The sequence below is a fragment of the Lepidochelys kempii genome, chromosome 3 (assembly GCF_965140265.1).
Source record: "Lepidochelys kempii isolate rLepKem1 chromosome 3, rLepKem1.hap2, whole genome shotgun sequence".
Lineage (NCBI taxonomy): Eukaryota > Metazoa > Chordata > Testudines > Cheloniidae > Lepidochelys > Lepidochelys kempii.
In genome coordinates, this window is record NC_133258.1 from 183,944,796 (window position 1) to 183,972,529 (window position 27,734).

General features: G+C 40.3%; 1 protein-coding gene across 6 annotated transcripts in view; it reads right to left on the reverse strand.

Annotated features, from left to right (window-relative positions):
• The window catches only part of STON1 (stonin 1), a 93,404-nt gene that overhangs the window by 24,417 nt on the left and 41,253 nt on the right, over nt 1-27,734 (reverse strand). For 5 of the 6 annotated variants that reach the window (XM_073339230.1, XM_073339231.1, XM_073339233.1 and 2 more), the window contains 3 exons: nt 21,906-23,879; nt 12,183-12,385; nt 10,064-10,494 (listed from right to left, as the gene is read on the reverse strand). In XM_073339230.1, the coding sequence (XP_073195331.1) occupies nt 10,420-10,494; nt 12,183-12,385; nt 21,906-23,829 (2,202 nt within the window). In that variant the 5' untranslated portion in view covers nt 23,830-23,879 and the 3' untranslated portion in view covers nt 10,064-10,419. Of the gene's footprint in view, nt 1-10,063; nt 10,495-12,182; nt 12,386-21,905; nt 23,880-27,734 lie in introns of those variants that run through there. The other variant, XR_012158277.1, reaches the window with a different exon arrangement.

A 27,734-nucleotide genomic window follows, 5' to 3' on the forward strand; every position in this document is an offset into this window, starting at 1 on the left:
AGAGCAAAAGGCTTGGTATGATAAACATGGCAGAGAGTATTCCTTCAATGTAGGTGACCACATCTTGGTCCTGAAAGCACTCCAGTCAAATAAGATGGAAGCATCGTGGGAGGGGCCATTTAAGGTCTGAGAGTGCCTGGGAGATGTTAATTACCTCATAGCATTCCCAGTCCCTACCATAAAACCTAAAGTATACCATGTTAATTCTCTAGACCCCTTTTATTCCAGAGAAATCAAGGTTCTCCAGTTTACAGCCCAGGAGAGAGATGACGCTGAGTGGCCTGAAGGAGTTGATGATGAAGGAAAGCCACGGTGGCATAGAAGAGGTGAGCCTTTCCATCACTCTTCGGTGTAAGCAGTGACTGGAAATCCAGGAGCTGTGCACCAGCTTTGTGCCAATGTTTTCAGCCACCCCAGGATGGACAGAACAGGCATACCACTTCATTGACAAAGGTGATGCTCACCCATTTAGAGCCCAACCCTACCAGATGGCTCCAAACCCAAACTGCAATAGAAAGAGAGATTAAGGACATGTTACAGATGGGTGTAATCCGCCCCTCTGAGAGTGCATGGGCCTTCCCATGGCTTTGGTTCCCAAACCAGATGAGGAAATCTGCTTTTGTGTGGACAACCGTAAGCTAACTCACCCAGAAAACTATCCAATGCCATGCACAGATGAGCTATTGGAGAAACTGGGACATGCCCAATTCATCTCCACCTTAGACTTAACTAAGGGGTACTGACAAGTGCCACTAGATGACTCAGCCAAGGAAAGGTCAGACTTCATCACCCATGTTAGGGCTGTATGAATTTAGTGTGCTCCCTTTTGGACTGCAAAATGCACCCTCCACCTTCCAGAGACTGGTGGATAACCACCTGGCTGGATTTGGGGAAATTGCAGTAGCTTACCTTGATGATGTGCCGATATGCCAGGTGTTCCCCCCATGAATCTGAGAACAGGTCCATGGGTCCAGATCTAATGCATCCCAGGGTGCTGAGGGAATTGGCTGATGTGATTGCAGAGCCATTCGCCGTTATCTTTGAAAACTTGTGGTGATCAGGGGAGGTCTCGGACAATTGGAAAAAGGCAAATATAGTGCCCATATTTTTTAAAAGGGAAGAAGGAAAACCCAGGGAACTACAGACCAGTCAGTCTCACCTCAGTCCCTGGAAAAATCATGGAGCAGGTCCTCAAGGAAACCATTTTCCAGCACTTGGCGGAGAGGAAGGTGATCAGGAACAGTCAACATGGATTCACCAAGGGCAAGTCATGCCTGACCAATCTGATTGCCTTCAATGATGTGAGAACTGGTTTTGTGGATATGGGGAAAGCAGTGAACATGATATATCTTGATTTTTTTAGCAAAGCTTTTGATACGGTCTCCCACAGTATTCTTGCCAGCAAGTTAAAAAAAAGTATGGATTGGATGAATGGACTGTAAGGTGGTGTGACGAGGCAAGGCCAGATGGCTATAGGAAAGTAATGAGGAACAGGTATGTTAGTTCTAGGCTAAACAAATCCCTGGTACCATGGTAACCAAATGGCAGTTGCTCCAGGTTCATCAAGACACCTGGGGCCAATTAAGATCCTCCTAGAAAGCAGTGGAGATAGCTAGGTTGATTGGGACACCTGAAGCCAATCAAAGGCCAGCTGGATCTAGTTAAAAGCTCCCAGTAAGTTAGTGAGGCACACGTGTCACGAGCTGTAGGAGGAAGCAGCTCTGCTGGAGAAACTGGGCAGTACAAAATCTAACCAGCACAAGAAAGGAGGCCCTGAGGTAAGGGTGAAGTAGATATTGAGGAAGTGGGGGCTGCTGTGGGGAGTGGCCCAGGGAATTATACTTGTCCTGTTTCAGAAAGTCAGCTACCAATAGCTACTACTATTAGGGTCCCTGGCCTGGAGTCCTGACTAGAGGGTGGGCCCAGGCTCCCCCCCCCCACCCCACTCTCCACAATTAATCACAGAGATGGTGAGACAATGGAGACCGTGTGAGGGAGGGTTGCTTCTTCTGACCTCCCTTGCTGATTTATGATGGAAAATGGCTCAGTAGGCTGTAAGCCCTTCTCTCTCTAGAAGTAAGGGTACGTGGAGGGTCACAGTGAGCCTCTGAGGCTAGCCTAAATCTGCCTGGAAGTGTGGGACCCATTGAGACAAGGTCGGAACTTTGTCACAGTGGATAGAAAGCTGGCTAGATTTTTGGGCTCAATGGGTAGTGATCAATGGCTCAATCTCTAGTTGGCAGTCAGTATCAAGTGGAGTGCCCCAGGGGTCGGTCCTGGGGCCGATTTTGTTCAACATCTTTATTAATGATCTGGATGATGAGAGAGATTCCCCCCGGCTTAGTGTCATTCGCAAATTTGCTGAGGGTGCAGAGGTAGATATGCTGGAGGGTAGGGATAGGGTCCAGAGTGACCTAGACAAATTGGAGGATTGGGCCAAAAGAAATCTGAGCTTCAACAAGGACAAGTGCAGAGTCCTGCACTTAGGACAGAATAAATCCATGCACAGCTACAGGCTGGGGACCAACTGGCTAAGCAGCTCTGCAGAAAAGGACCTGAGGATTACAGTGGATGAGAAGCTGGATATGAGTCAGCAGTGTGCCCTCGTTGCCAAGAAGGCTAACAGCATATTGGGCTGCATTAGTAAGAGCTTTGCCAGAAGATTGGGGGAAGTGATTATTCCCCTCTATTTGGCACCAGTGAGGCCACATCTGGAGTACTGCATCCAGTTTTGGTCTGCAGAAGAGAAGACTGAGGGGGGATCTGATAGCAGCCTTCAATTACCTGAAGAGGGGTTCCAAAGAAGATGGAGTTTGGCTGTTCTCAGTGGTGGCAGATGACAAAACAAGGAGCAATGGTCTCAACTTGCAGTGGGGGAGGTCTAGGCTGGATATTAGGAAACACTATTTCACTAGGAGGGTGGTGAAGCATGGAATGGGTTACCTAGGGAGATGGTGGAATCTCCATCCTTAGAGGTTTTTAAGGCCCGGGTTGACAAAGCCCTGGCTGGGATGATTTAGTTGGGGTTGGCCCTGCTTTGAGCAGGGGGTTGGACTAGATTCCCTCCTGAGATCTTTTCTAACCCTAATCTTCTATGATTCTATAACACCTCCAAGCTGTCTTCCAACACATAAGGGAGGCAGAAGTAACCATTAAGGCCCAAAAATGTCAAATAGGCCTAAACAGGGTAACATACCTTGGAGACCAGGTGGGTCAAGGAACTATCAACCCCCTACAGGCTAAAGTAAATGGTATCCAAAATTGGCCTGTCCCTAAGTCAAAGAAGCAAGTCCAATCCTTCTTGGGCTTGGCTGGGTATTAACAACGATTTGTATCACACTACAGCCAAATTGCCACCCCACTGACAGACCTAACCAGGAAAACACAGCCAAATGCAGTTCAGTGGCCTGAAAAGCATCAAAAAGCCTTTGATCAGCCTAAGGCAGCCCTTTCGTATGACCTTGTACTAAGAGCCCTAGACTTCGACCAACCTTCTGTCATAACCACAGAGGAGTCTGACCATGGTGTAGGAGCAGTTTTATTGCAGGAAGGACCAGATCAACAATTCCATCCTGTCATGTTTCTCAGCAAAACTTTCTGAGAGGAAAAGCCACTGGTCAGTCTCCGAAAAAGAATGTTACACAATGGTATATGCTCTGAAGAACCTACGCCCATACATTTGGGGACAGCGTTTCCACCTGCATGCCTCACTAAAGAGGCTTCACGCAGTCAAAGAGATTAACAAAAAACTTATTGTGGTGGAGTTTAGCTCTGCAGCACATTTCAGGAGCGTCTAACAAAGTGGCTGACGCACTCTCCTGGGAAGGTTTCCCAGAATCAGCCAGGTAAAAATGTCCTGTATTCTAGAAATGTGAAAAATACTCTAGTCCTTCATGTAATTAGTAGTAAAATTAGAGGTGCACGTATCTTATTAACTCTGTTTCCTAAACCTCCAGGAAGAAAACCCAGCTTGTGTGGACCCGACCTGAACCAGGCTGGCCAGCACTGTCTGTGATTTGGGGGGCGTGCGATAAATGAAGGGCGGGGGGTTGCTCCTTTTTATGGATACCCAGCCAGCAAGTTAGCTATAAAATCCCTCTTGGTAGCTGTTCTCTACTTGCTTTATCTGTAAAAAGTTAGTCTGACTGCATGCATAGATAAAAGGAAGTGAGTGGGCACCTGGCCAGAAGAGCCAAGGGGAAGGCTAGAACTTTTTAAAATTGAAACAAGACTCCCCTTTTGTCTGTGTGGCTCTTCTCCCGGGGAGCAGGGACTGGGCTGGACTATGCTGTAAGAGCTTGCACCAGGTATGAAAAGTCATTAAATCATACCTAGAAACTACTCATTTGAAACCCCAGATATCTAAGTAGATTAGGAAATGTCTAGGAAGACGTGATTAGGTTTCTCTTTTATTTCTTTATGGCTTATGGACTTCTCTGTGCTAACCCCCAGATGCTTTTGTTTTGCTTGTAACCACTAAGTTGGACCTCAAGAAAACCATTCTTGATGCTTAATTATTGTTTGTTTTTTTTAAATCTAGCAGTAGCCTAAGTTCCAGATGTAGTTTCTTTCTTTTTGTTTTTAATAAAATTTACCTTTTTTAAAAACAGGATTAGGATTTGTGTCCAACATGCACAAATATTTTAGTTTAATTAGCTGGTGGCAACAGCTGATTTCCTTTGTTTTCTTTCTCAGCTATTCCCCAGAGCAGGTGTGTGAAAGGTACCTTACAGGGAGGAATTCCCAAGTGTGCCTTCCTGGCTTTAATGGTTTTTTGGTGTTTTTTTTTTTTCCACTTGAGTGGTGGCTGGATCTACCTATCCAAGGTCAGAGAAGCTGTAACCTTGGGCGTTTACTACAAGCCTGGAGTGGCCAGTATTAATTTTTAGAATCTTTGTGGGCCCCCACCTTCTGCACTCAAAGTGCCAGAGTGGGGAATCAGCCTTGACGATGACAACAACATGTCATGTTTATTATTGTAATAAATTTCACAGTGCTAGTGCTGCTGGAAAAAAAAGGTAGAATGTAAAATAATGGTACAACTTGTACCAGAAAAGTGTTCCCAGAATAAATAGTTTAACCTGTTTATTTGTATTCACGCAATTTCATAGCCTGCTTTTGCACACACCTCGTTTATCATATAGCTCACAGAGATTTATAAATAGCCCACATTGCATAAACATAAATTGTATACTTGTACAGCTCTTGGAACATTGCAGCCCCAAGCTCTACCATAATGCATATAAAAGATTAATAGTAATAGCAGCTTTTTCAGAGGGAGTCATGCTGAATAAACTGCCCCAGACAGTGCTGGTGCTAGTCCATTGGGGACCACAAGTAGGAATATTCTGGGGGGGGGGCCCACATAACAATAAGTGAATAGGGGGCCTCTTGAGCTGCATAAACCCTAAGCAATTGCTTAGTCTGCTTATGCTTAGCACAAGCTTTGGCCCCAGATCACAATGTACCTGTTACGTGCACATTCTACTGAGGGTCTCCAAAACAGCAGCAGGAAGACTTCATTGAACAGACTGGCTGCCACCCTAAGGACTTAGAAACATGTCAAAAAAAAATTTTAAATTTTTAATGAGCACGTGTGCTGCTAAACTGAGTTACGGTAACTCATCTAACACTTTGATGGAGAATTACCAATGGTTATTTTCTCTGGAGTTGACTTAGGTATAGTAAAGGTATAAGGGAATGAGACAATATTTATTTGATCTCAAGATAGTTTAATATGTAGTGATTCACTGGGTTTAATTTAATTAGCACTGTGGATGCTAACTACATTTCTCAGTATTTCAGAGAATGTTCTACTAATTTCAATAATACAGCACATAGGATAGCATAACAACTATGATGAATATACAAATAGTTTCAATCTTCAGGAAATTCTCCGGGGGATAGTTCCTGTAGGATAGTGGGGAAACTGTCTAATTGGGTGTCTGATTTGCAGGTATAGACTGTTACATGTTTCTTAGGAAAATTAATCCCTGGTTTTAGTTGGCTGAATTATTTAATTGTATCATCAGAAACTTTCTTCTCTAGGAGCTAAATTCACCTTGGGAGTTCTATTCAGTTACACCATTAACACTGATGACCTCTTTGTGACAGAAGTAAAATTAGCCCCTGGTGTTTGTTTTGTTAATCCAATTCTTCAAATCTCTGAATATTCACACATTTCCACATGGTGGTACTGGTAGGCAGTAACTATTCATTCTGTGCTGTCCATATAACTTGTCAGTATTTTAGGAATTGTGTGTTCATTACGTTACATTCAAGTATCTCAGAGAATTTGTAGGAAATGTTGGATAGAAGGAGCCATGGTAGTCTTATTTTTAGCATATTATGCTAAAAGTCCAGCTACCCAGTGATCCAGTTTACCTAGCGGTATTTAAAATTTAGGCAGAATGGCCCTATACTCATTCATACAGAGTGAAATGCTATACATATTGATAAAGAAAACTGTTAATTTTAATTCTATTAAATATAAAATCACCTTGATAAAAATATCCAATAAAGGAAAAGAAAAAAAATTATAGTTTGAAATACAACTTTAATTTTAAAAAATCAATATGCTGTGTACAATGTTTTGTTACAAGATTATCAGCTTGATTTGTTTTGTACTTATATTGACTGAACAAAATGATATTTTGAATTAAGAATAATATTGATTCAAAGTTATTTATAAATGATCAAAATGATAGCTGAATATCACTAATGTCAGTAATTAGAACTGTTGGTCAGCAAAGAAAAATACAGTTAAAACAGATATATGGAAACTGGTACTGTAATTGAGTATTATGTCATATCAAGTAGGCTTAACTAAAAGGAACACTTGAAAGCATTTTTTTTTCAAATGTCATCAGCTTTGTACACTTTAGTGTTTCATAAACTAGAAACACAGCAGCTTGGCACAACAATTAATGGAATGCATTATCAAATTGCTCTCTACAGAAGGGCAATAGAAATGGCAGCTAGAGAACTATCCACAATCATTACAGGGTTTCTAAATGGATATCCAGTAACAATCAGTTTCCTCTCTTGTTCTCTTTCCTAGATGAACCACACAAGCATTGTAGGATGTTTATTTACAAGCCCCAAGAATTTTCTGCTGTGCATTTTTGTCCATAACTACTACTATTTGTTTCTCTCTATTGTTAGAGACCCAGATCCAACTCCCATTTTGTCAAAAATTTCCATTGACTTCAATGGAAGTTTGACTGAGCACATAACTACAGTATGTCAAGTGCTCATCACACATAATAATGCTGTGAGAAGAAATCCAGCTTGTTATCAGCTGCTTGAGAAAACAGAACTGGTGTACCTGTTGTAAACAAACAGATCTAAAAATTTTATTAAGCTAATGTTAGAAAAATATATATAAAATACATAGGTTGGGAAAAGAGTGTTTGTACATCTGGGTATAGTGCTTAGATTCTCCACAAATATAAAATTTGTTTTTAAAGTCATATGATACATAGAGTACATAATCAGCAATAACCCAAATTTAGGTGAATAGATTTAACAATACAGTTTAGATATTAGAATCCGAATACTTGGGTACATCACTCATGAAAAGTTGTACAGAGATTTGGTTGTGGAAAGCAAAATATATCAATGAGTGGAGACTGTCACTCAGTAATTGAGAATTAAGTTGGTTGTCCATTTAGAAAATGCAATCCATAAAGGAAAGTGTTTGTTACTTTCCTGACTGTGCTTCTCATCAGCACTCCAGCTCATCCCTCCTGGTATTGCAGATGTCCAGTGATGTGTTCTTTGTAGATGTCCCTCGACCACCTGATGGCGTCTGACACCATGAGTTGCCGCATCAGCCGAGTGTAGGGTTGACCGATTCTGCATTCTCACAGCACTTGCTCGTTACTGGGGTCCCATGCACCTAAGGCTCCGACGATCAGTGCATTTGTCTGGACTTGGTAACCCTTAGCTCTCAAGGTTTTGGCCAGAAGGACATATTTCTCTACTTTTTGAGCTCGGGCATCGTGGAAGGCTAGGGTCCTGTTCTCAAATGGCACTGTGATATCCACCATGATGATCTTCTTCCAGTCTTTGTTGGTGATGACAATGTCCGGTAGCAGTTGGCTGTTGGTTCTGGAGATGACAGAGTTTATGGCAACCTTCCCCATGGGTGATGGGATGGCTGTGGCCAGGCGATTTTGGATGGTGTTTTGTCGCAGCTGAATTACACTAAGAAAATACCCTACTCTGCATCAGTGATTTCTGCTCCAAATGTAAAACTGACCTGCAAGATCTCAAAATTCTGTTTCCACCTGGCAAAGAAGCAATAGTAATTGCTCTTTGGTAATGTTATTAAATGTTGACATTTTAAGTGAACAATGTAGTTGGATGAGTTTAAGTGCCCACAGCATTAGCTAGAGCCGAGCATAAGGCAGACATGCTGTGCTAGCTTCCCCATACAATTCTGTCAACATAATCAGTGATGACTTGTGCTTCCAGTCCTGAGAAACTGTTGAGTAAACACTGATCATCATGTATGATTATACAAGTGGTCCCTAGTGTGTATTCCCTCCAGCCCCAAGCCACATATGAACCAGGTAGCTTCAATGGACATTTTAAAACAATTAAGCCTTAAAAAATCAGAACTTTGATCATAACAAAATAAAGCCAGACCAAAAAAAAATCTGATTAAAAACCACAAAATTCCTGAAGGATATAAATCCCTAAAGCCTGGTATATAAATATAACCATCAATTTTCCTCTGTAGCCAATTCCTTTATAGATGGCAATGTAAGAAAAAGTCTTACTTTCTCTGTATGTTTACATTCCCCTCTGCCTTACAGTTCAAGGCAGTGATGCCATACAGGCTCTAGTTTCAAACCAACATCTGGAACTTGAGTCTTGAAAGACATCCACAAAAAACAAAGGGTAGTGATTAGCCACTTTTATAACTCATAAGGCCAGATGTCAACTGGTGTAAATTGGCAAAGCTGCATTGAACTTAATGGAGCTACGCTGATTTATGTCAGCTGAGGGTCAGGCCCTGTTCACTCTCCGAGGCACTGAAATAGATTAGCCTCACCTTGGCATGGGAATTTCAATCAAGACTGTCTGAGACTTTGCATTGAACAATCCTAGAGGAAACAGTGAGAGAGCAACATTTACAGCCCCTGGAGGGAGAGAATTAGGAGTTTTATTCCTGAGGAAGTTCTCTCACTCTACGTTATGTGGAAACTCTTAATGGGAAATAAGCGTATGCTTGTGCTGTTCACAAACATGGAGACGATCATATTTACAAACTACATTCAAATGTGCAACTGATCCTGCTGTACCCTACCCAGGTTTGTGCCATAAGTATTTTGGATGTTTTTATTGTTAAATATCGATATGGCAAACAGACAATTCTTTTAGAATAGTAACAGTTCTCAACATGGAGCATGAGACCGTTCACAAGTAATAGGTACTTTGCAGATAAATATATCACAATCTGTACACTAAGGGCTCAGTCCTGCAAACTTACAACTGTACAATCAGTGCTTACTCACACCAGTAATCCCATACTGGGCTGCACACTTGAATTAAGGCTAATTACATGACTAACAATTTGCAATATCAGACCCAGAAGCATTACAAAAATTGTGAACAGTGGATTTTCAACTGCTGCATTTATTATACACTAGATCAGGGATCTCAAACTCAAATCACTACGAGGGCCACATGAGAACTAGTACATTGGCCCGAGGGCCGCATCACTGAAACCTTTTCATACAATGATACAAAAGTATAGTCAAAAATGAAAAAAATGAAGAGTAATATAGTATGCTATTAAAAGTCAATGTATTAACTTTTTTAAAACTGTAATGCGAAGAGGGGTTTTAATAAAATATAAACACTCAGTAATGCACTTCACTCAAATGACAAAACACGCATTTACTTTTAGAATTACTTCAGTTAAAGCCCCCCACTCTGCCCCCAGCCCTGCCCCCACTCCATACCTTCCATGAGGCCTCTTCCCACCCTACCCCCATTCCAACCCCTTCCCCAAATCCCTGCCCCAGCCCTGCCTCTTCTCCGCCTCCTCCCCTGAGCGTGCCATGTCCCCAGTCCTCCCCCCTCCCTCCTGGAAAGTCCAAACAGCTGTTTGGCAGCAGGAAGCACTGGGAGGTAGGTGGAGGAGTGGGGACACGGTGCGCTCAGAGGGTGGGGGGGAGGAGAGGCGTGGGGGAGGGGAACTTGGCTGCCGGTGGAGTTGGCGCCTCCTAGTGGGCCACAGGAAATAATTCTGCAGGCCATATGTTTGAGACCCCTGCACTAGATCATTGCACTTTTTCTTACAATAACAAATATTTACTATGGAAATTAATTCCCACTAACATTTTCCTCCATTTTTTTCATATTTAAAGAACACGTAACCATGTATTACAAGTGCCTCGTCTCCCTTTACTGCATTAGGCAGGTGCTAGCCTTATCTGGGTCTTCTCCATCAAGCCTGATCCACTTCTTTTCAATTTCAACCTATGGTTAGAAAATATACATGTACAACATTAGCAAATGACTAGGTATTAGAAGCATGACCATGCATTACTGAAGTCAATGGGATTTTTAACATGGACTTCAGTGGGTGCAGAATCAAGCCCTAGAGGTAGAGGCCTGAAACACAGGACTCAAGATCCAATGAATTTCAAATCACCACACCCAAAATTTGTTTGGTAGGGAAATGGGAAGTTGGTTTATCAGGTCTGGTTTGGGCCCCATCTCTAAGAATCATGTGTTCAGATCAAGGATATTCTTTTATTAAATAATTACTGTGTTCAAAGCCATTAAGCCAACAAAAAAAATGCATGCAAGCTCATATGCTTCAAAAGTAAATCACACATGCTAAGGGCCTGTCAAGGTTCCTTCCCCACTCTGAACTCTATGGTACAGATGTGGGGACCTGCATGAAAGACCCCTAAGCTTATTCTTACCAGCTTAGGTTAAAAACTTCCCCAAGTTACAAACTTTGCCTTGTCCTTGAACAGTATGCTGCCTCCATCAAGCATTTTAAACAAAGAACAGGGAAAGAGACCACTTGGAGACATCTTCCCCCAAAATATCCCCCCAAGCCCTACACCCCCTTTCGTGGGGAAGGCTTGATAAGAATCCTCACCAATTGGTACAGGTGACCACAGACCCAAACTCTTGGAGCTTAAGAACAATGAAAAATCAATCAGGTTCTTAAAAGAAGAATTTTAATTAAAGAAAAGGTAAAAGAATCACATCTGTAAAATCAGGAGGGTAAATACCTTACAGAGTAATCAGATTCAAAACATAGAGAATCCCTCTAGGCAAAACCTTAAGTTACAAAAAGACACAAAAACAGGAATATACATTCCCTCCGGCACAGCTTATTTTACCAGCCATTAAACAAAAGAAAATCTAATGCATTTTCTAGCTAGATTACTTACTAACTTAACAGGAGTTGAAAGGCTTGAATTTCTGATCTGTTCCCGGCAAAAGCATCACACAGACAGACAGAACCCTTTATCCCCAACCCCCTCCAGATTTGAAAGCATCTTGTCCCCTCATTGGTCATTCTGGGTCAGGTGCCAGTGAAGTTACCTTAGCTTCTTAACCCTTTAGAGGTGAAAGAGTCTTGCCTCTGGCCAGGAGGGATTTTATAGCACTGTATACAGAAAGGTGGTTACCCTTCTCTTTATATTTATCACAGGGTCTTACCAAAATCACTGTCCATTTTGGTCAATTTCATGTTTTTAGATGTTTACATCTGAAATTTCAGTTTTTTAATTGTGAGGGTCCTGAATGAAAATGCAGGCATGGAGGGGTCGTAGGGTGAGCACGGGATTGCCACCCTCACTTCTGCACTGCCTTCAGAGCTGGGCAGCTGCAGAGCTTCCTGCAGCTGTGGAAGATAACCAGAGGTGGGTCTGATCTCCCCGCAAGAGTGGCCGTGCAGGGGAAGAGGAAGTCCTGTCCCTCCCCAGCCCATGAACTGGCAGCTGGAGCCTGGTGAATGGTAGGAGCACCTGGCTGGGGCACCCACCCTCTCCTTCCCCTCCAAAAACTACATTTCATGGGGGAGGTCTGATTTCACAGTCCATGGTGCGTTTTTCATGGCCGTGAATTTAGTAGAGCCCTACACATACTTTGTAAATGGTGTATTAGAACAAAAAGATTGCAAAAAGCAAAGAAGTGAAGAATACCTGGCAGTTGTAGCAAGTTTTCTGGTTCAAATGTTTCTGGGGCTGAACATCACACTCTATGCCCAGCGATTTTACTTCAGTCCCTGAGGCACACGCATCAAGCATGACAAACTGTACAGTTGCAAATGGATACCAGTCAGAAGGTATTTCCTGGTCTGATCCAAGTTCTAGTTTGTAAGACAGACTGTATGGATGATATGGGCCTTTGAAAGGAAAAATCACAGTTCATTATTTTCTCTCCATTTTTAATACATGGTTAATCTGTTAACTGGGTATGGTAGTGCTATCTTTTAGTAAACTGTAGTTATTACATAATGCAAGATTACTCTATCATCTGTCTAGCTATTTATAAAGTGCCTAATCACTTGGTATCTAGGCACAAGATTATACCGGTTATCATTTTCTGCCTATTTCAACACATTTCTATAGCAGTCATCATAGTTTTTTCAAATCAGTTTTCACAAAAGTCACCACATACATTGAGAGCTGGATGGACACCATAAACCTGGATTTAAATGATTACATTAGAATCTCAGCTTTCATTTTTAAAATAATTCAATTTCTATCTCGCATGGGTGTGAAGAAAAGCTTGAAAATATGACCCAAGTGTAACCATGCTGTGCTGTCTGCCAACAGTCTGAAACAATAGCCCTCAGATGGATGAATTACCCCATGTATCTCAATGGAGTGTTAAACTCTGAGGCTTGGTCTACACTTAAAATTATATCAACATAGCTATGGCGCTCAGGGGTGTGAAAAATCCACACCCCTGAGCGCCATAGCTATGCCAACCTACTGCTCAGTGAGACACAGCTAGATCGAATGCTCCCAGTTGCTGGAGGACATGGAATTCCTACAGTGGCAGAAAAACACTTTCCATTGCTGTAGTCTGCATCTATGCTAAGAGTATACAGCAACATAGCTATGGTGCTGTCACTATGCTTCTGTAGTATCTATCGGGTAGACATGGCCCAAGACCCACTGCTCTGGGCAACTTGCCAACACTGCCCTAGCAGATTATAATGTGCGTGGCAGGAGGACAAGAGTGAAGTACAGAACACCACCCATCCAAGCAGGTACACCCCAACTGCTGAGATAAATGTGTGGGGACCTGCTGCTACCCTGGCCTCTCCAAGATGTGGGGGAGCTCCAAAAATCCAAAATTGGGGGAGGAGGAATCTCATGCCACCATCCCTGACTCTTTTCAATTGCATGGGGCCCCCAGCTGCTGCATGGGGGTAGAGCCATGGTGGGGAGGGGGCATGTGTTGCAGTATGCCCCAAATTGCCTTAATCTGGCTCTGGATCCTATAAATTCAGTTTTTTAAAATAACTTGGGAGAGGCAGGGGAGTTCATTTTTCCATCCATTGGCACACAAGCACTTCAGGGTGAGCAGCTAGATTTCCAAAGACATTGAAATCAACAAGTTTGCTTTGTGAGTTCAAGCAAAATATTGGAATGAAAAGAATCTTTTACATCACAGCTTCCTCTGCAAAGTCTTCAGAGCAAACTAGGTGGTAGTGCTGCCTCTTCTTCCTCCCCAGTGCTTGTTAAAGCACGTGCAGTGTCAGTATAGAGAGGAACTGTGTACTTTAACCACAGCTTGGCTTCAGGCAGGAAAGCATTGTTACAAAAAGGACTGACCATACTTTGTGAATGGGACTGTAGGTTTAGATTTCATCCATGACAGTGAATGACATATCACCCTGCAGCATAGAAGTGCTTATTCTTTATGAATTTACATTTCTCAATGGCAACCACTAAACAGGGAGGATGAAATCAAATTTATGTGAAGGTAAAGAAAAAGATGATATGCTTAGCATTATTTGTCATGTGGATGTCATCAACACATAGAGCTTACATTCACAACATCATCAACAATTCATAGGGTAAAAATGGACCTTTGAAAGAAAGGAGTCAAAGCAATTACCTACAGTATCAATGCATTGTGAGAAGGTAAATGAAAACTGATTTACCTATCTTAATAAAATAGGAGGAGGGGAAATAAAGTGACCTTTACTTTCTAAAAGTAACCACAGTCATCAGGAAACAGAGTTTCTCTCTTGTTAGTTCTGAATATCTAGTACTTGTATTAATCAGTTCTTACAACCTTAGACTGTCATATGGAGTATAGATATACTTAAATGTAACATTTTTAAAGTATTTCAGAAATATTTCAGATATCTTGAAGCCTTACTCAAGACCTTGTTGTTAACCAACTCTTATCCCAAATCTTTTATTGAGATCAGTAAGATCATTATCTATATTTATGACACTATAATTAAATCTCAGTCAGAACTTCCACTACGAGCCCATATTTTCAGGGTGTTTAGTTTGGTGTGAACAAAATCCAGCATGAAATCTGGCATATAAAATAGGATTTTCAAAGGCACTCAGCACTGGCCTAACTCTGCACTCACTGAAGTCAATGGTAAAATTCCCAAGGAATTGAAAAGTCCACCCATAATGTCTCTAGCAAGCCGAACATCTTAAAATAATTTTTAGAAAATAACATGTATTTGACCAATTTTGATGGTCTGAAGGAGTCACATTTATCTATAAAGTATATACATGTATTTTTATTAAAACTACTTAGCTGCAAATTTCCCAAAAGAAAAATCTAGTTAAACCTACCGCTCCCTCATTTTAACTCCAGTTTGAAGTAAGAATATTAATTAAAATATTTCTTGTATATCTATTTTCCTTGCATATGCATATTAATTTTTGATACCACCATTCCTGAAGGCATTGTATGTCGGGGGGTGGGGGGGGTGGCAGGTATAACCTGGTCCTTTGGTGAATAAGGAGTTATCCTCAACTCAACTTGCCCATTCCCTCTTTAGGTGTTGTGGGGATGGGCTATTTATTGGCTGCTTGGGAGAGAAGAGGGGAAGGGGATGGGAAATGTCTTCTGGAAGATTGGGATATACCATGAAGATCATGTGACTGAGCTGAATCCCAAATTGGGGAGGTTTCCCTTTGTTCTCCTCTCCTATGTCCCGTCCCCTACTTGGGTTAATTTATTTTGCTTTTTTGCTATAAAAATAATCTGTTGAGAAAAAATCCTGACTACAGACAGCTTTTCCCCCATGCTGATTCATTCCAATACACATAGAATCATAGAAGATTAGGGCTGGAAGAGACCTCAGGAGGTCATCTAATCCAACCTCCTGCTCCAAGCAGGACCAACCCCAATTACATGGAATGCAAACACATCCTTGGGCCAAATGTTCAGAACTGCAGGTATGCAATCACACTGGTAGGGCATGTGCTCTCCTTGATTGTTTGTACCTTGTAAAATATACATTAATATTTTAAAGTGTTGTTTTATATGTAATCTTTTACTAAAAGTTATCTTTGCTCCCCTTGATATTGTGTTTGAATCCTTATTTGACTAAATGCACATGTAGCATAAACCAGGTTTAGATTATTAGATCTTGTCTAAGTGCAGAATTCTGAGGACTGCCATCCAGAAGCAGCACAAGAAATTCACTGCTAAGTCCACTCTCAAACTTTTCAGATTTCTTTTAATGAGATTTGTATCAAGGCAGATACCCATCAACCAACCAGATAATACATATAACTCTCTAATTCTTTCTTTGGTGTCTTGTTTAGGCATTCTTCCATTCATCTTGTTTGTATTTTTACTTTATAAAATACACAGCTTTAATCCTTACCAAATACCATAACAAGATATTAGTTGTATAAATAGTGCAAGGGGGAAAAAAGTCTTGTATCTATAATTGTAGGTGCTAAACAAAAATACCTAGTTCCTAAAAATTTCTCTCTCTCTCAAAAAAAAATCAGACCAACAAAATAATGGGAGGAAATTTAAAGTATTACAAAAGACATCTATAATTTATATAACATTTTATAATTAATTAATTAAGGGTCTAATTCTGCAGCACTTAATACTAAGTAGCACTTACCAACTTATCTACATGCTACTCAGTATGAAGAAGGCCTGCAATATCAAACATTTTAGGCCTGGTCTATACTTGATATATGGACAAGTAAAACTATTTTTGTTGTGTGATTTAGCAAAATAGTTATACTGATAAACTGGACACTGGTACCCCACCAGAAAAAACAATCATTTCTCCCCAGTCCATCAATATTCTCAATTCTCTCCACAAGCTTTCCACCTTACTGTCCATTCTTTCTTCTTTATCAGTTCCCTTCACCTTTGCATTCTATTATTTCCCTTCTTCCTCCTTCAGTTTCCATTCCCCCATACTCCCATCATTTTTAATCTCTTGTTTGCTATTTAGATGTTAATTCCTGCCTCTGAACTGCCCAGCTCCCAATTCCCACTTGTTAAATTTTTGAGCTTTCTCCCATGCTGCCCTTCACACTTTGGAGGATCTCCCCATAAACACCCACAAAGCTATCTCATTATCATATTTCAAAACCTTGCTTAAAACTCTCCATTGCCATGAAACCTATAAAAAACTTGACAATGGTTAGGCCACTAGTGTGCTGAGACTAATGCCTGTTACGGGGGCCCTATCAAATTCACAGTCCATTTTGGTCAACTTCATGGCCAGAGTTTTTAAATTGGTCAATTTCACATTTTCAGGTTTTACATCTGAAATTTCCGTTTTTTAACCAGGGGGGTCCTGACCCAAAATGGAGGCGTGGGCTTGCCACCCTCTGCTCTGCCTTCAGAGCTGGGAGGCTGCAGAGCTTCCTGCAACTAGGAGAGAGACCTGGAGGTGGGTCTGATCTCCACCGAAGAGCGGCTGTGCAGGGGAAGAGGAAGTCCTATCCCTACCCAGCCCAGCAAACTAGCAGCTGGAGCCCGGTGAATGGTAGCCCCAGGCTGGGGCACCCCAGCCCTGCCCTCCAATAGCTATATTTCATGGGGGAAGTCTGATTTCACATTCCGTGACATGTTTTTCACAGCCATGAATTTGGTACGGCCCTACCTATCATAGTGGCCAATATTGTCTCCTTGTTCTCTCATGTCAGTCTTTATTCATCTGTTGTCTCTTGTTTTATACTCGACTGTAAGCTCCTTGGGGCAGGAGCCATTTTTTGCTCTGTGTTTGTACAGCACCTACCACAACGGGGTCCTGGTCCATGACTAGGGCACTTAGGTGGTACAGTAATACAAATAATTAACAATAATTTTTATCCCTCCCTTTTATGTCTCTTTCCATCTTCAGTCCTTTCTCACAGCCTGACCTGAGCTGCTTCCTCATCACCCATAGCATTTGCTGATGTTGCAACTCCTTCCCTCTCCCCTTGTCAAGTGCTCAACACTCTCTAGCCCCAGTTTCATCCCTCAGTTTCCTCGGGGTCTCTCACTTGAAAGCAGGGAGGCTGCCTGAATGGCTGGAAAGGCAGAGAGGGGAGTATCTGTCATGAACCCTAGTTATTCTGGAAGATAGTCAAAAGCAAGGCAACTGAAAGAGGATGCCAGGATGGAACTATAAACTACGAGCCACAGATCAAAGACAAAAGTTAGGCACTTCTAGTAGAAAATTGCTTCTCAACCCTGTATACCTTACTAGAATCTTCTATGTGGTAGATACAAGCTACATTTTGGACCAACTGTAAAAATCAATGTAGTACTTTACTGCACTTGTACTTTTGTCATCCATACACTGATAGACCATTCTAAGCTGGTGAATAGATTCATCACACCAAGTAGTTGCTGTCTATCTGCAGAGTCTTTTCCTCAAGAGTTTATAAAACAAAAGAAAAATAAGTTAACAAATTGAAAAATTGCTCAGGAGATATTCAGTCCAGTCCTGTGACCTTTGGGCATGAAGCCCAGCCTTCTCAAAAGCACCATGTGTCATGTCTTTCCAGCCAGACACTCTTATGGCCTTTCCCTACTCAAAGGGAGTGGTAAGCTGGGCTGGAACGAACCTGATAGCCTCCCTGTACCTGAGTTTGTGGGTCAGTCTTTCTATAGTGGGTATCAGTGCCCTGTAATGGATGAAATGCCAGAACTACTCATGTGTGTGAGATCTCATCCTTTAGTGACTGCACTCTATAAAGGATACAGCCTCTAATTCTACCAAATGTGCAAGAGTATTTAATGCAATGTCATTAGTTAATATATTTTTTAAAACAATATACTAATCTGATTCTTATCTGCTGGTAACACTGTGAGAACACACATTCTCACAGTGACTTTACTGCCATAGGACCAAATCCTGTGCACCTTATCCATGCAAGGAAGCCCATTGTCTTCAATGGGATATAGCACACTAATTACAGTAACCAGAATTTTGTCCACATTTAACTTTTTTCACTGGGGGGGGATAGGGGAGGGCATATTTACTAGAAATCTATTTGTACATTGTTTTCTCAATGTCATCAGCACCTTTATTAAGAAATGGAACACATTTTTTCATTCATTCTATTCTACTCCATTTTCAATGGGTAGCACTTTGGAAGAAAAGAGCTATCCTAAACAGAAAAAGTACATTTAGAGATGAAATTTCAAACAGTAGGCAGGTGCATATGCAGTTCACATACTGGTTGAAGCAATTTAAATGTAATATTTCCCTTCTTTGTGTGTCTGTTCTATATTTCCATTACAAGAATCTCTCTCTCCCTCACACACACACACACACACACACAATATCAAACTGGGAAAATTTAACATCCTAATTATTTTAAACCATGAGCATGCTTATAAAGGGCTATAGATATAGGATATAAAAGCTAAAAATGGGAAAGAACTACATTAAAGAGTTTATCTGCTTTTTTAAAAAACAGTTTAGAATTTAAACTTTTGAGTGATGGAGGGTCTAACAGGGAAGGCTGTTGATTGGAGGTGGTGACTTTGTACTAAAGTATAAATGAAAGCTGCACTTAACAGGGTTAAAGTTTTGCTGGGCTTTTTCAAGATGTAATTTGAACTGCTAGGTGGTAAAATATAAGATATCTTGCTATTTTGATCCATTTGTTAATCTACCTTCTTGCACCCATATTTCTAGAAGGTATAATTTCTGAAAATGGTGTACATACAAGAGAATGTAATCGTTGTCATTGCCTTGCACAAAATATTCCAAAAGCCTCACATACACAATGCATATCCAAGGGGCCTTCATTCTCCAGCACTTACTAAGACAGAGCAAGATATTTTTTAGTCTTTTTTATGCCTCATGAAAATAATGCATTGTTCTATTAATCTGAAACTGTCACTAAAAATAAGGTTTTTAAAAATGAATCTTTATTCATATTTTTCTCTTTTTAAAAAATTCTATTTTTCCTGAATGAAATAAAGTTAACTGGTTTCCCCAGTGGAAAAAATGAACAATTTCTATGTGTATGATTAAAAGTAGGGCTGTCGATTAAATGCAGTTAACTCACACAATTAACTCAACAAAATTAATCGCAATTTAAAAAATTTATTGCAATTAATTGCAGTTTTAATTGCACTGTTAAACAACAGAATACCAATTGAAATGTATATAAATTTTTTTGACGTTTTCTACATTTTCAAATATATTGATTTCAGTTATAACACAGAATACAAAATGTACACAGCTCACTTTATATTATTTTTATTACAAATATTTGCCCTGTAAAAATGATAAAAGAAATAATTTATTTCAATTCACCTCATAAAAGTACCATAGTGCAATCTGATTATTGTGAAAGCGCAACTTACAAATGTAGATTATTTTTTGTTACATAACTGCACTAAAAAACAAAACAATGTAAAACTTTAGAGCCTACAAGTCCACTCAGTCCTACTTCTTGTTCAGCCAATCGCTAAAACAAACAAGTTTGTTTACATTTGCAGGAGATAATGCTGCCAATTTCTTATTTACAATGTCTCCTGAAAGTGACAACAGACGTTCGCATGGCCAGCGTTGCAAGGTATTTACATGCCAGATATGCTAAACATTTGTATGCCCCTTCATGCTTCGGCTACCATTCCAGAGGACAGGCTTCCATGCTGATGATGCTCATTAAAGAAATAATGTGTTAATTAAATTTGTGACTGAACTCCTTGGGGGAGAATTTTGTGTCTCCTGCTCTGTGTTTTACTCGCATTCTGTCATATATTTCATGTTATAACAGTCTCAGACGATGACCCAGCATGTTGTTTGTGTTAAGAACACTTTCACTGCAGATTTCACAAGACACAAAGAAGGTACCAATGCGAGATTTCTAAAGATAGCTACAGCATGCAACTCAAGATTTAAGAATCAGAAGTGCCTTCCAAAATCTGAGAGGGATGGGGTGTGCAGGATGCTTTCAGAAGTCTTAAAAGAGCAACACTCCGAAACTATAGAACCCGAATCACCAAAAAAGAAAATCAACCTTCTGCTGGTGACATCTGACTCAGATGATGAAAATGAACATGCGTTGGTCTGCACTGCTTTGGATCATTATCGAGCACAACCCATCAGCAGAATTGACACATGTCCTCTGGAATGATGGTTGAAGCATGAAGAGACACAAAAATCTTTAGTGCATCTGACACGTAAATATCTTGCAACACTGGCCACAACAGTACCATGCGAATGCCTGCTCTCACTATCAGGTGACATTGTGAACAAGAAGTGGGACCATTATCTCCTGCAAATGTAAACAAAACTGTTTGAGCAATTGGCTGAATAAGAAATAGGAATGAGTGGACTTGTAGGAATCCAATTACTTTTGGACATAACTCTATATTTGTAAGTTCAACTTTCATGATAGAGTTTGCACTACAGTACTTGTACTAAGTAAACTGAAAAATACTATTTCTTGTATTTTTACAGTGCAAATATTTATAATAAAAAATAAATATAAAGAGAGCACTGTACACTTTGTATTCTATGTTATAATTGAAATCAATATATTGAAAATGTGGAAAACATCCAAAACATTTATATAAATGGTATTCTATTATTGTTTAACAGCACGATTAATCATGCTTAACTTTTTTAATCGCACGATTAACCACAATTAATTTTTTTTAATTGCTTGACAGCCCTAATTAAAGCTTAGTTCACTTTTTTTTTTTTTTTTGCAGTGAGCATTTATTTAAGGTATGACGACCACAGAGAAGGAATATAACCGAAGGCACTGTGGTGTCAGTGTTTATATTTTTCTATGAATACAAACTTAGAATATTAGTTAGTTCACAAACGTGGTACTAGATGGCTGTGCTTTCACAAGGAAAGCAAACATGTCAATGTTGAAACTCAATAGACCTCTGGACACCAAGGGAGATTGACTACATCACCTTCTAACTACACTGACACTAAAACTTGGCAAGAAGATGCAATAAACTTAAGAGTCCGAGGTTCTAGTCCCAGCTCTGCCACTGACCAGCTCGGTGATGCTGGTCTGTTTTTGATTCCCATCCCACCTTTGTCTGTCTTGTCTCTTTAAATTGTATGATATTCATGGGCAGGAACCATTTTTTAATATGGGTTTACAGAGTGCTGAGAACAATGGGGCCCTGGTCACAGTTACGGGCTCTAGGCACTACTGTAGTACAAGTATTGAAGAAGAAGCTACCACCATCAAGATGAAATTGCACATTAGAAAAAACATTTAAGGTCAAATTCTCCTCTCATTAAAAGGCCCAGTCCATCTCCCATTGAAGACAATGGGAGTTGCATTGGGACTGGGCCCTTACACTAGTGTAAATTAGGAAAGTCAGTGAAGTTACATAAGATCAGCATGAGAGAAGAATCAGGCTCCTCCAGTAGAAGAGCTGTACCCAAAAAATACTATTTTGATAATGCAGAATATATTTACTTGAGTTTTTATCCGGAAGTCTGTCTATCTTCCACACTACAGCCCTATAGGCACTTTCATATTTTGCTGTTCCAATTGAGACCTGAATTACAGGATCAGATTCAACTTCATGTAAAGAACCAAGGCATGTTTTTCTGTTCATTTTTGCTTTTAGGGACTTCTGTCTTTGGAGATTCATGGTCCAAAGTGCTTTGATCCACTGTGCAGGAACTGGAAAGCATATCATGACATTTTCACAGTATTTCATGGAATGCAAACGTGCTGGAATCAGAGAAGTAGAAGACATGTTTATAAAAGCCTGAAGTTCTATGTATGCTCCCTGAACAACTACTGCAGCCTTTAAAGAAAATGGAAGGTCTTGCCCAATATACAGTGTCTTGAAACGCATCAGTTCTAACCTACAGGCATCCAATGGTGTAAACTTAATAATTCTAGTTTGCTCAAATTCATGTGTTTTGACACACTTATGGAAATGGTAGTCAAGAATATCAATCCATTTCTTCTCCAGGTCCTTGTCAAAATAAAATTCATCTCTTTTCTGGAGTGCTAGATCATTTAAAGTAAAAAAGCATTCAGTATTGCCATTCACAAAACACATACAATAAATGTGTGTGATGACAGCACTTTCTACAAGTTTTCCTTCTGTTTTAGTGACTTTCCCCCAAAACTTATCCACTATTTCTAGTATAATTTCTTGTTCCTCATAATTTCTCTTTTGCTTACAAATGGCAGGAAGCTTCATTAACTCTTCCTCAACTGTTGCAAGGAAGTCAGTGAAATCATTGTAATCCATGGTTCCTAACTTTAGCATCTGCTCCACCTCTGGTTCATGGACCACTTCTGCTTTGGGGTGGTATTTTCTTTTCTCTGTATAAGACACATATTCAATCTTCACGGTATGGATTTTTCCTGAAACACTACAGTTCTCTAGCTTGGGTTCTGACAGTTTACAGTATGGTTGGAGCTGGAATTCTTTAAAAGGTTTTTCAAGGCCCTTCTCATAGTACATTTGTAAAATGCCTCCAGGTAGGACTTTAAGATAAATAGGACCCCACTGCCGAGATGACATCATATTCTTCTTCTCAGGAATTCTTAGCATGAAAGGCCAACCATCTTTTTTCTGGCTCCTGAAGAGACTGTATGGAATGAAAGGAGAGAAATTATGCCATGCATGTAAGCTGGAGGCAGACAGGCTTCCCAAAGTATCAGTTTGCAAATGTTCAAGCCTTTCACAGATATAACTGAAGGAATTCTGATTGAGACTTTTCTGATCATGGCAAGTGTCTTTTTCTTTAGGACGGCAAATACTTCTGCAAAGCTTTTTATCCTTTCTTTGTGTGTCAACATTATAGGGAGACATGCTAGTTGAACACCCCTCTTTCCAAAATAGACTTGAAAAAGCACAGTCATTCTGAAAATATTGGAAGCGTTCCAATTCCAACTGATCTTCTAATTTATTGCAGCTTTCTTGGTAAGTAGGATTTATTTCACCCGGGACTCCTTGTTTAGAGACTAAAATCTTAGGTGGATTATCATTAGGTGCAGTGCTCAGTTTCTGAAAAGCTAAGGAAGAACAAGTCCCAGGTGGTGGGTGAAGGTTAATGTTTGATGACAGTTCAGGAATAGGATAAAGGATGTGAATTCCTGATTTGGGGATACAGCGACTTCCTGGATATTCTCTGGTAGGTGTAGAAAGTGGAGAGTTACGAGGAGGTCCAGGATTTAAGTAAAAGTCAGCTACAGGAGAAGAAAGTGGAGTTCTGTTTGTAGAAGTTGACCTACTTGAAGATTCATGCATATTAGCAAGATTGAGATTAAGACCATTTGCTTTACAGGTATTACTATTTTCCACTGATTTTTGAGGAGATTGAGACAGGGGTTCATCATCAAAAGTGACCCAGTTTGTTGGATATGTGGAACACATCTTGTAGGAAAAAACTTGAAACACTTATACAGGTATCACCTCTGAGTCATCTGTTGAGAAATAACACAAAACAAGAACAGACGTAATAAGAAATAAATGCAATTACTTTTGAAAAAAACTTACAACATTCAAATTTCATAAGGCCTAAATTTTCATGAGCATCCAGTTTTGGGTGCCTCAATTTCTGGATGCACAACCTGAGTCACCTTAGGCTTGATTTTTAAAGTACTGAGCAGACATTTTTAAAGTACTGCCACAGACCTCCAATTGCTGTCACAAATTGGGCACCCAAACTTAGCGGACAGCTTTGAACATTTGATACACACACACACACACACACACACACACAAACACTGTAAGTGGAGCTGACAGAAATACCTATAGGTAAGGTTGCCTAACATTTTCAATTAGAAGGTTCTGTTATCTTTGGCAAAATAACTGTTTGAGCTGAAATTTTCATGCTGGGTATCTGCCTCATGATGAATTTTTTGGGAAAGTTCAGCAAAAATGGCTCATCTGTTTCCAAGATGGAGGCTAGGAGAAAAATGCATTGCTTTGCCCATGTTAAAAAATTCTTACAACTGTTTTGCTGAGAAGCTAAGGCACCTCCATGCTCTGGGGCAGAGACTTAACATTTGTAGATGGGCATGTGTGTGCATGGAGGAAGCTTCATTAACTCTTCCTCAACTGTTGCAAGGAAGTCAGTGAAGTCATTGTAATCCATGGTTCCTAACTTTAGCATCTGCTCCACCTCTGGTTCATGCCCTATGCTCTTTTTCTGTCTCTGAAATTTCACCCAAATTTGGCTGAGTTATAAGCCTCTGAAAATATAAATTTACATATCTCAGAAGTTTGTTGTGGCTGGCAGAAAAATTCCCTGAACATTCCATCCATACTGAGTCTGATCTACCCACACAGAGTTCTGTGCCAGCCACAATTCACATGCTCCAACAAGGGGTTGAGCAGATTTGAGGCCAGTCAGACTGATGCCTCGGCAGTATGGAGGAGGAGGAAACCGTCGAACTCAAATGCATACGACTAGGTGCAGAGGGACAGGACGGAAGGGTCCTATGGAGGAAAAAAGTAATTAATGTAATTAAAGACTGTCATATTACATAATCATGGGGGGGGCATATTAAGGTTGAACAGGCAACTTGAATTCTGGCATTTCCTAACTTTTGAGTGCTACACTTTACAACCTTAAAACATTCTTAACATAGGGATGTGTGCATGGAGGGTGTGTGTGCTATGTATAATTTTATTTACAAACAAATACCTAAAAGTTATGCTCACTCCACTAGACTTTTGTGCTGGCTCTTTTTCTGATGATAGTTGTTGGTAATAGCAGTAGGAAGAAACACATCCAAAGTGTGGGGAACAAACATATTATTCTTGCCCTTTGCACCTGTGATGTTGAAAGCCAGCTTTGAAGGAAATACTACGATTTGTCCCCACTTAAGTTTAGTATCCATGCCTTTTTGTTCTTCAAGACAGTTAAGAATAAATAACTTAAGCAAAACTACAAGAAAGTAAGACTGAAGCATTCAGACCAAATTGTGGTGTTAGAAAGTATCTTCATTGTCTATGCTATGGTGAGCCAATTTTTCCCAAACCACACAAAGTTTTCTATTCTGTAAGTACTGTAAATAGATGTGGTCACCTTAGGGCTTCTTACCATCAGGATGTGCACATTGTTAGCAAGATATGACTGAAAATTCCACATATAATTTGTTCTGTGGTTGTCTGAAATGGTTCACATTAAATTTGCTTTTGTAGTAGTGGCATGAAATGAACATTTCAGAAGTATAAATACATTTCTAATATTAAAAGTATAAAATGACATTCTGTATACCATATTTTTGTGGATACTAAAATTTATTGTAAATAGAGCTAATAACAACATCCTTTATGGGGAGAGCTGGCAGAAACAGCTCTAAGAAAGGCCATCTAACATTGTCCATTTACAAGCAACTGATAACAGACCTTATATTTGCCAAACTTTAACGATCCAGGCTGAAATTTTCCATGAAGGGTGTCTAACTCAGACAAAATTATTTTTTGAAAATTTTAGCTAAAACAGCTCTGCTATTTCTCAGAGCAAAGCTAGAGAAGATTATGTTGTTTTGCCCTTTTTTAAAAAAAATCTTACTACCATTTCATTGAGAAGCTCTAGGACCTTCATGCTTTGGAATAGGGACTTGAAACTTGGCAAGAGTGGGAGTCAGCTTGATATCAGGAATGTGCGTTTTGCTGTCACCATAAAAATCCACCCTAATTTTGCTGAATACTGGCATTTCCTAACTTTTGAGTGCTAGGCCTTACAAACTTAAAACATTCTTAACTAGGGCTGTCAAGCAATTAAAAAAAATTAATCGTAATTAATCACGCAGTTAAACAATAATAGAATACCATTTATTTAAATATTTTGGATGTTTTCTACATTTTCAAATATATTGACTTCAATTACAACACAAAATACAAAGTTTACAGTGCTCACTTTATATTTTTTCTTTATTACAAATATTTCGACTGTAAACAAAAGAAATAGTATTTTTCAATTCACCTAATACAAGTACTGTAGTGCAATCTCTTTATCATAAAAGTTGAACTTACAAATGTAGAATTATGTACAAAAAAAAAGACAGGTTTCAGAGTAACAGCCGTGTTAGTCTGTCTTTGCAAAAAGAAAAGGAGTACTTGTGGCACCTTAGAGACTAACCAATTTATTTGAGCATGAGCTTTCGTGAGCTACAGCTCACTTCATCGGATGCATACCGTGGAAACTGCAGTAGACATTATATACACACAGAGACCATGAAACAATACCTCCTCCCACCCCACTGTCCTGCTGGTAATAGCTTATCTAAAGTGATCATCAAGTTGGGCCATTTCCAGCACAAATCCAGGTTTTCTCACCCTCTGCCCCCCCCTCACAAACTCACTCTCCTGCTGGTAATAGCCCATCCAAAGTGACCACTCTCTTCACAATGTGTATGATAATCAAGGTGGGCCATTTCCAGCATAAATCCAGGTTTTCTCACCCCCCCCACCCCCATACACACACAAACTCACTCTCCTGCTGGTAATAGCTCATCCAAAGTGACCACTCTCCCTACAATGTGCATGGTAATCAAGGTGGGTCATTTCCTGCACAAATCCAGGTTCTCTCACTCCCTCACCCCCTCCAAAAAACCACACACACAAACTCACTCTCCTGTTGGTAATAGCTTATCAAAAGTGACCACTCTCCCTACAATGTGCATGATAATCAAGGTGGGCCATTTCCAGCACAAATCCAGGTTTTCTTACCCCCCCACCCCCATACACACACAAACTCACTCTCCTGCTGGTAATAGCTTATCTAAAGTGATCATTAAGTTGGGCCATTTCCAGCACAAATCCAGGTTTTCTAACCCTCCGCCCCCACCCCCCCACACAAACTCACTCTCCTGCTGGTAATAGCCCATCCAAAGTGACCACTCTCTTCACAATGTGTATGATAATCAAGGTGGGCCATTTCCAGCATAAATCCAGGTTTTCTCACCCCCCCCCCACCCCCATACACACACAAACTCACTCTCCTGCTGGTAATAGCTCATCCAAACTGACCACTCTCCCTACAATGTGCATGGTAATCAAGGTGGGTCATTTCCAGCACAGATCCATGCTTTCTCACCCCCCCGGGTCCCCCGGGAACACACACACACACACATAAACTCACTCTCCTGCTGGCAATAGCTCATCCAAACTGACCACTCTCCAAGTTTAAATCCAAGTTTAACCAGAACGTCTGGGGGGGGGGTAGGAAAAAGCAAGGGGAAATAGGCTACCTTGCATAATGACTTAGCCACTCCCAGTCTCTATTTAAGCCTAAATTAATAGTATCCAATTTGCAAATGAATTCC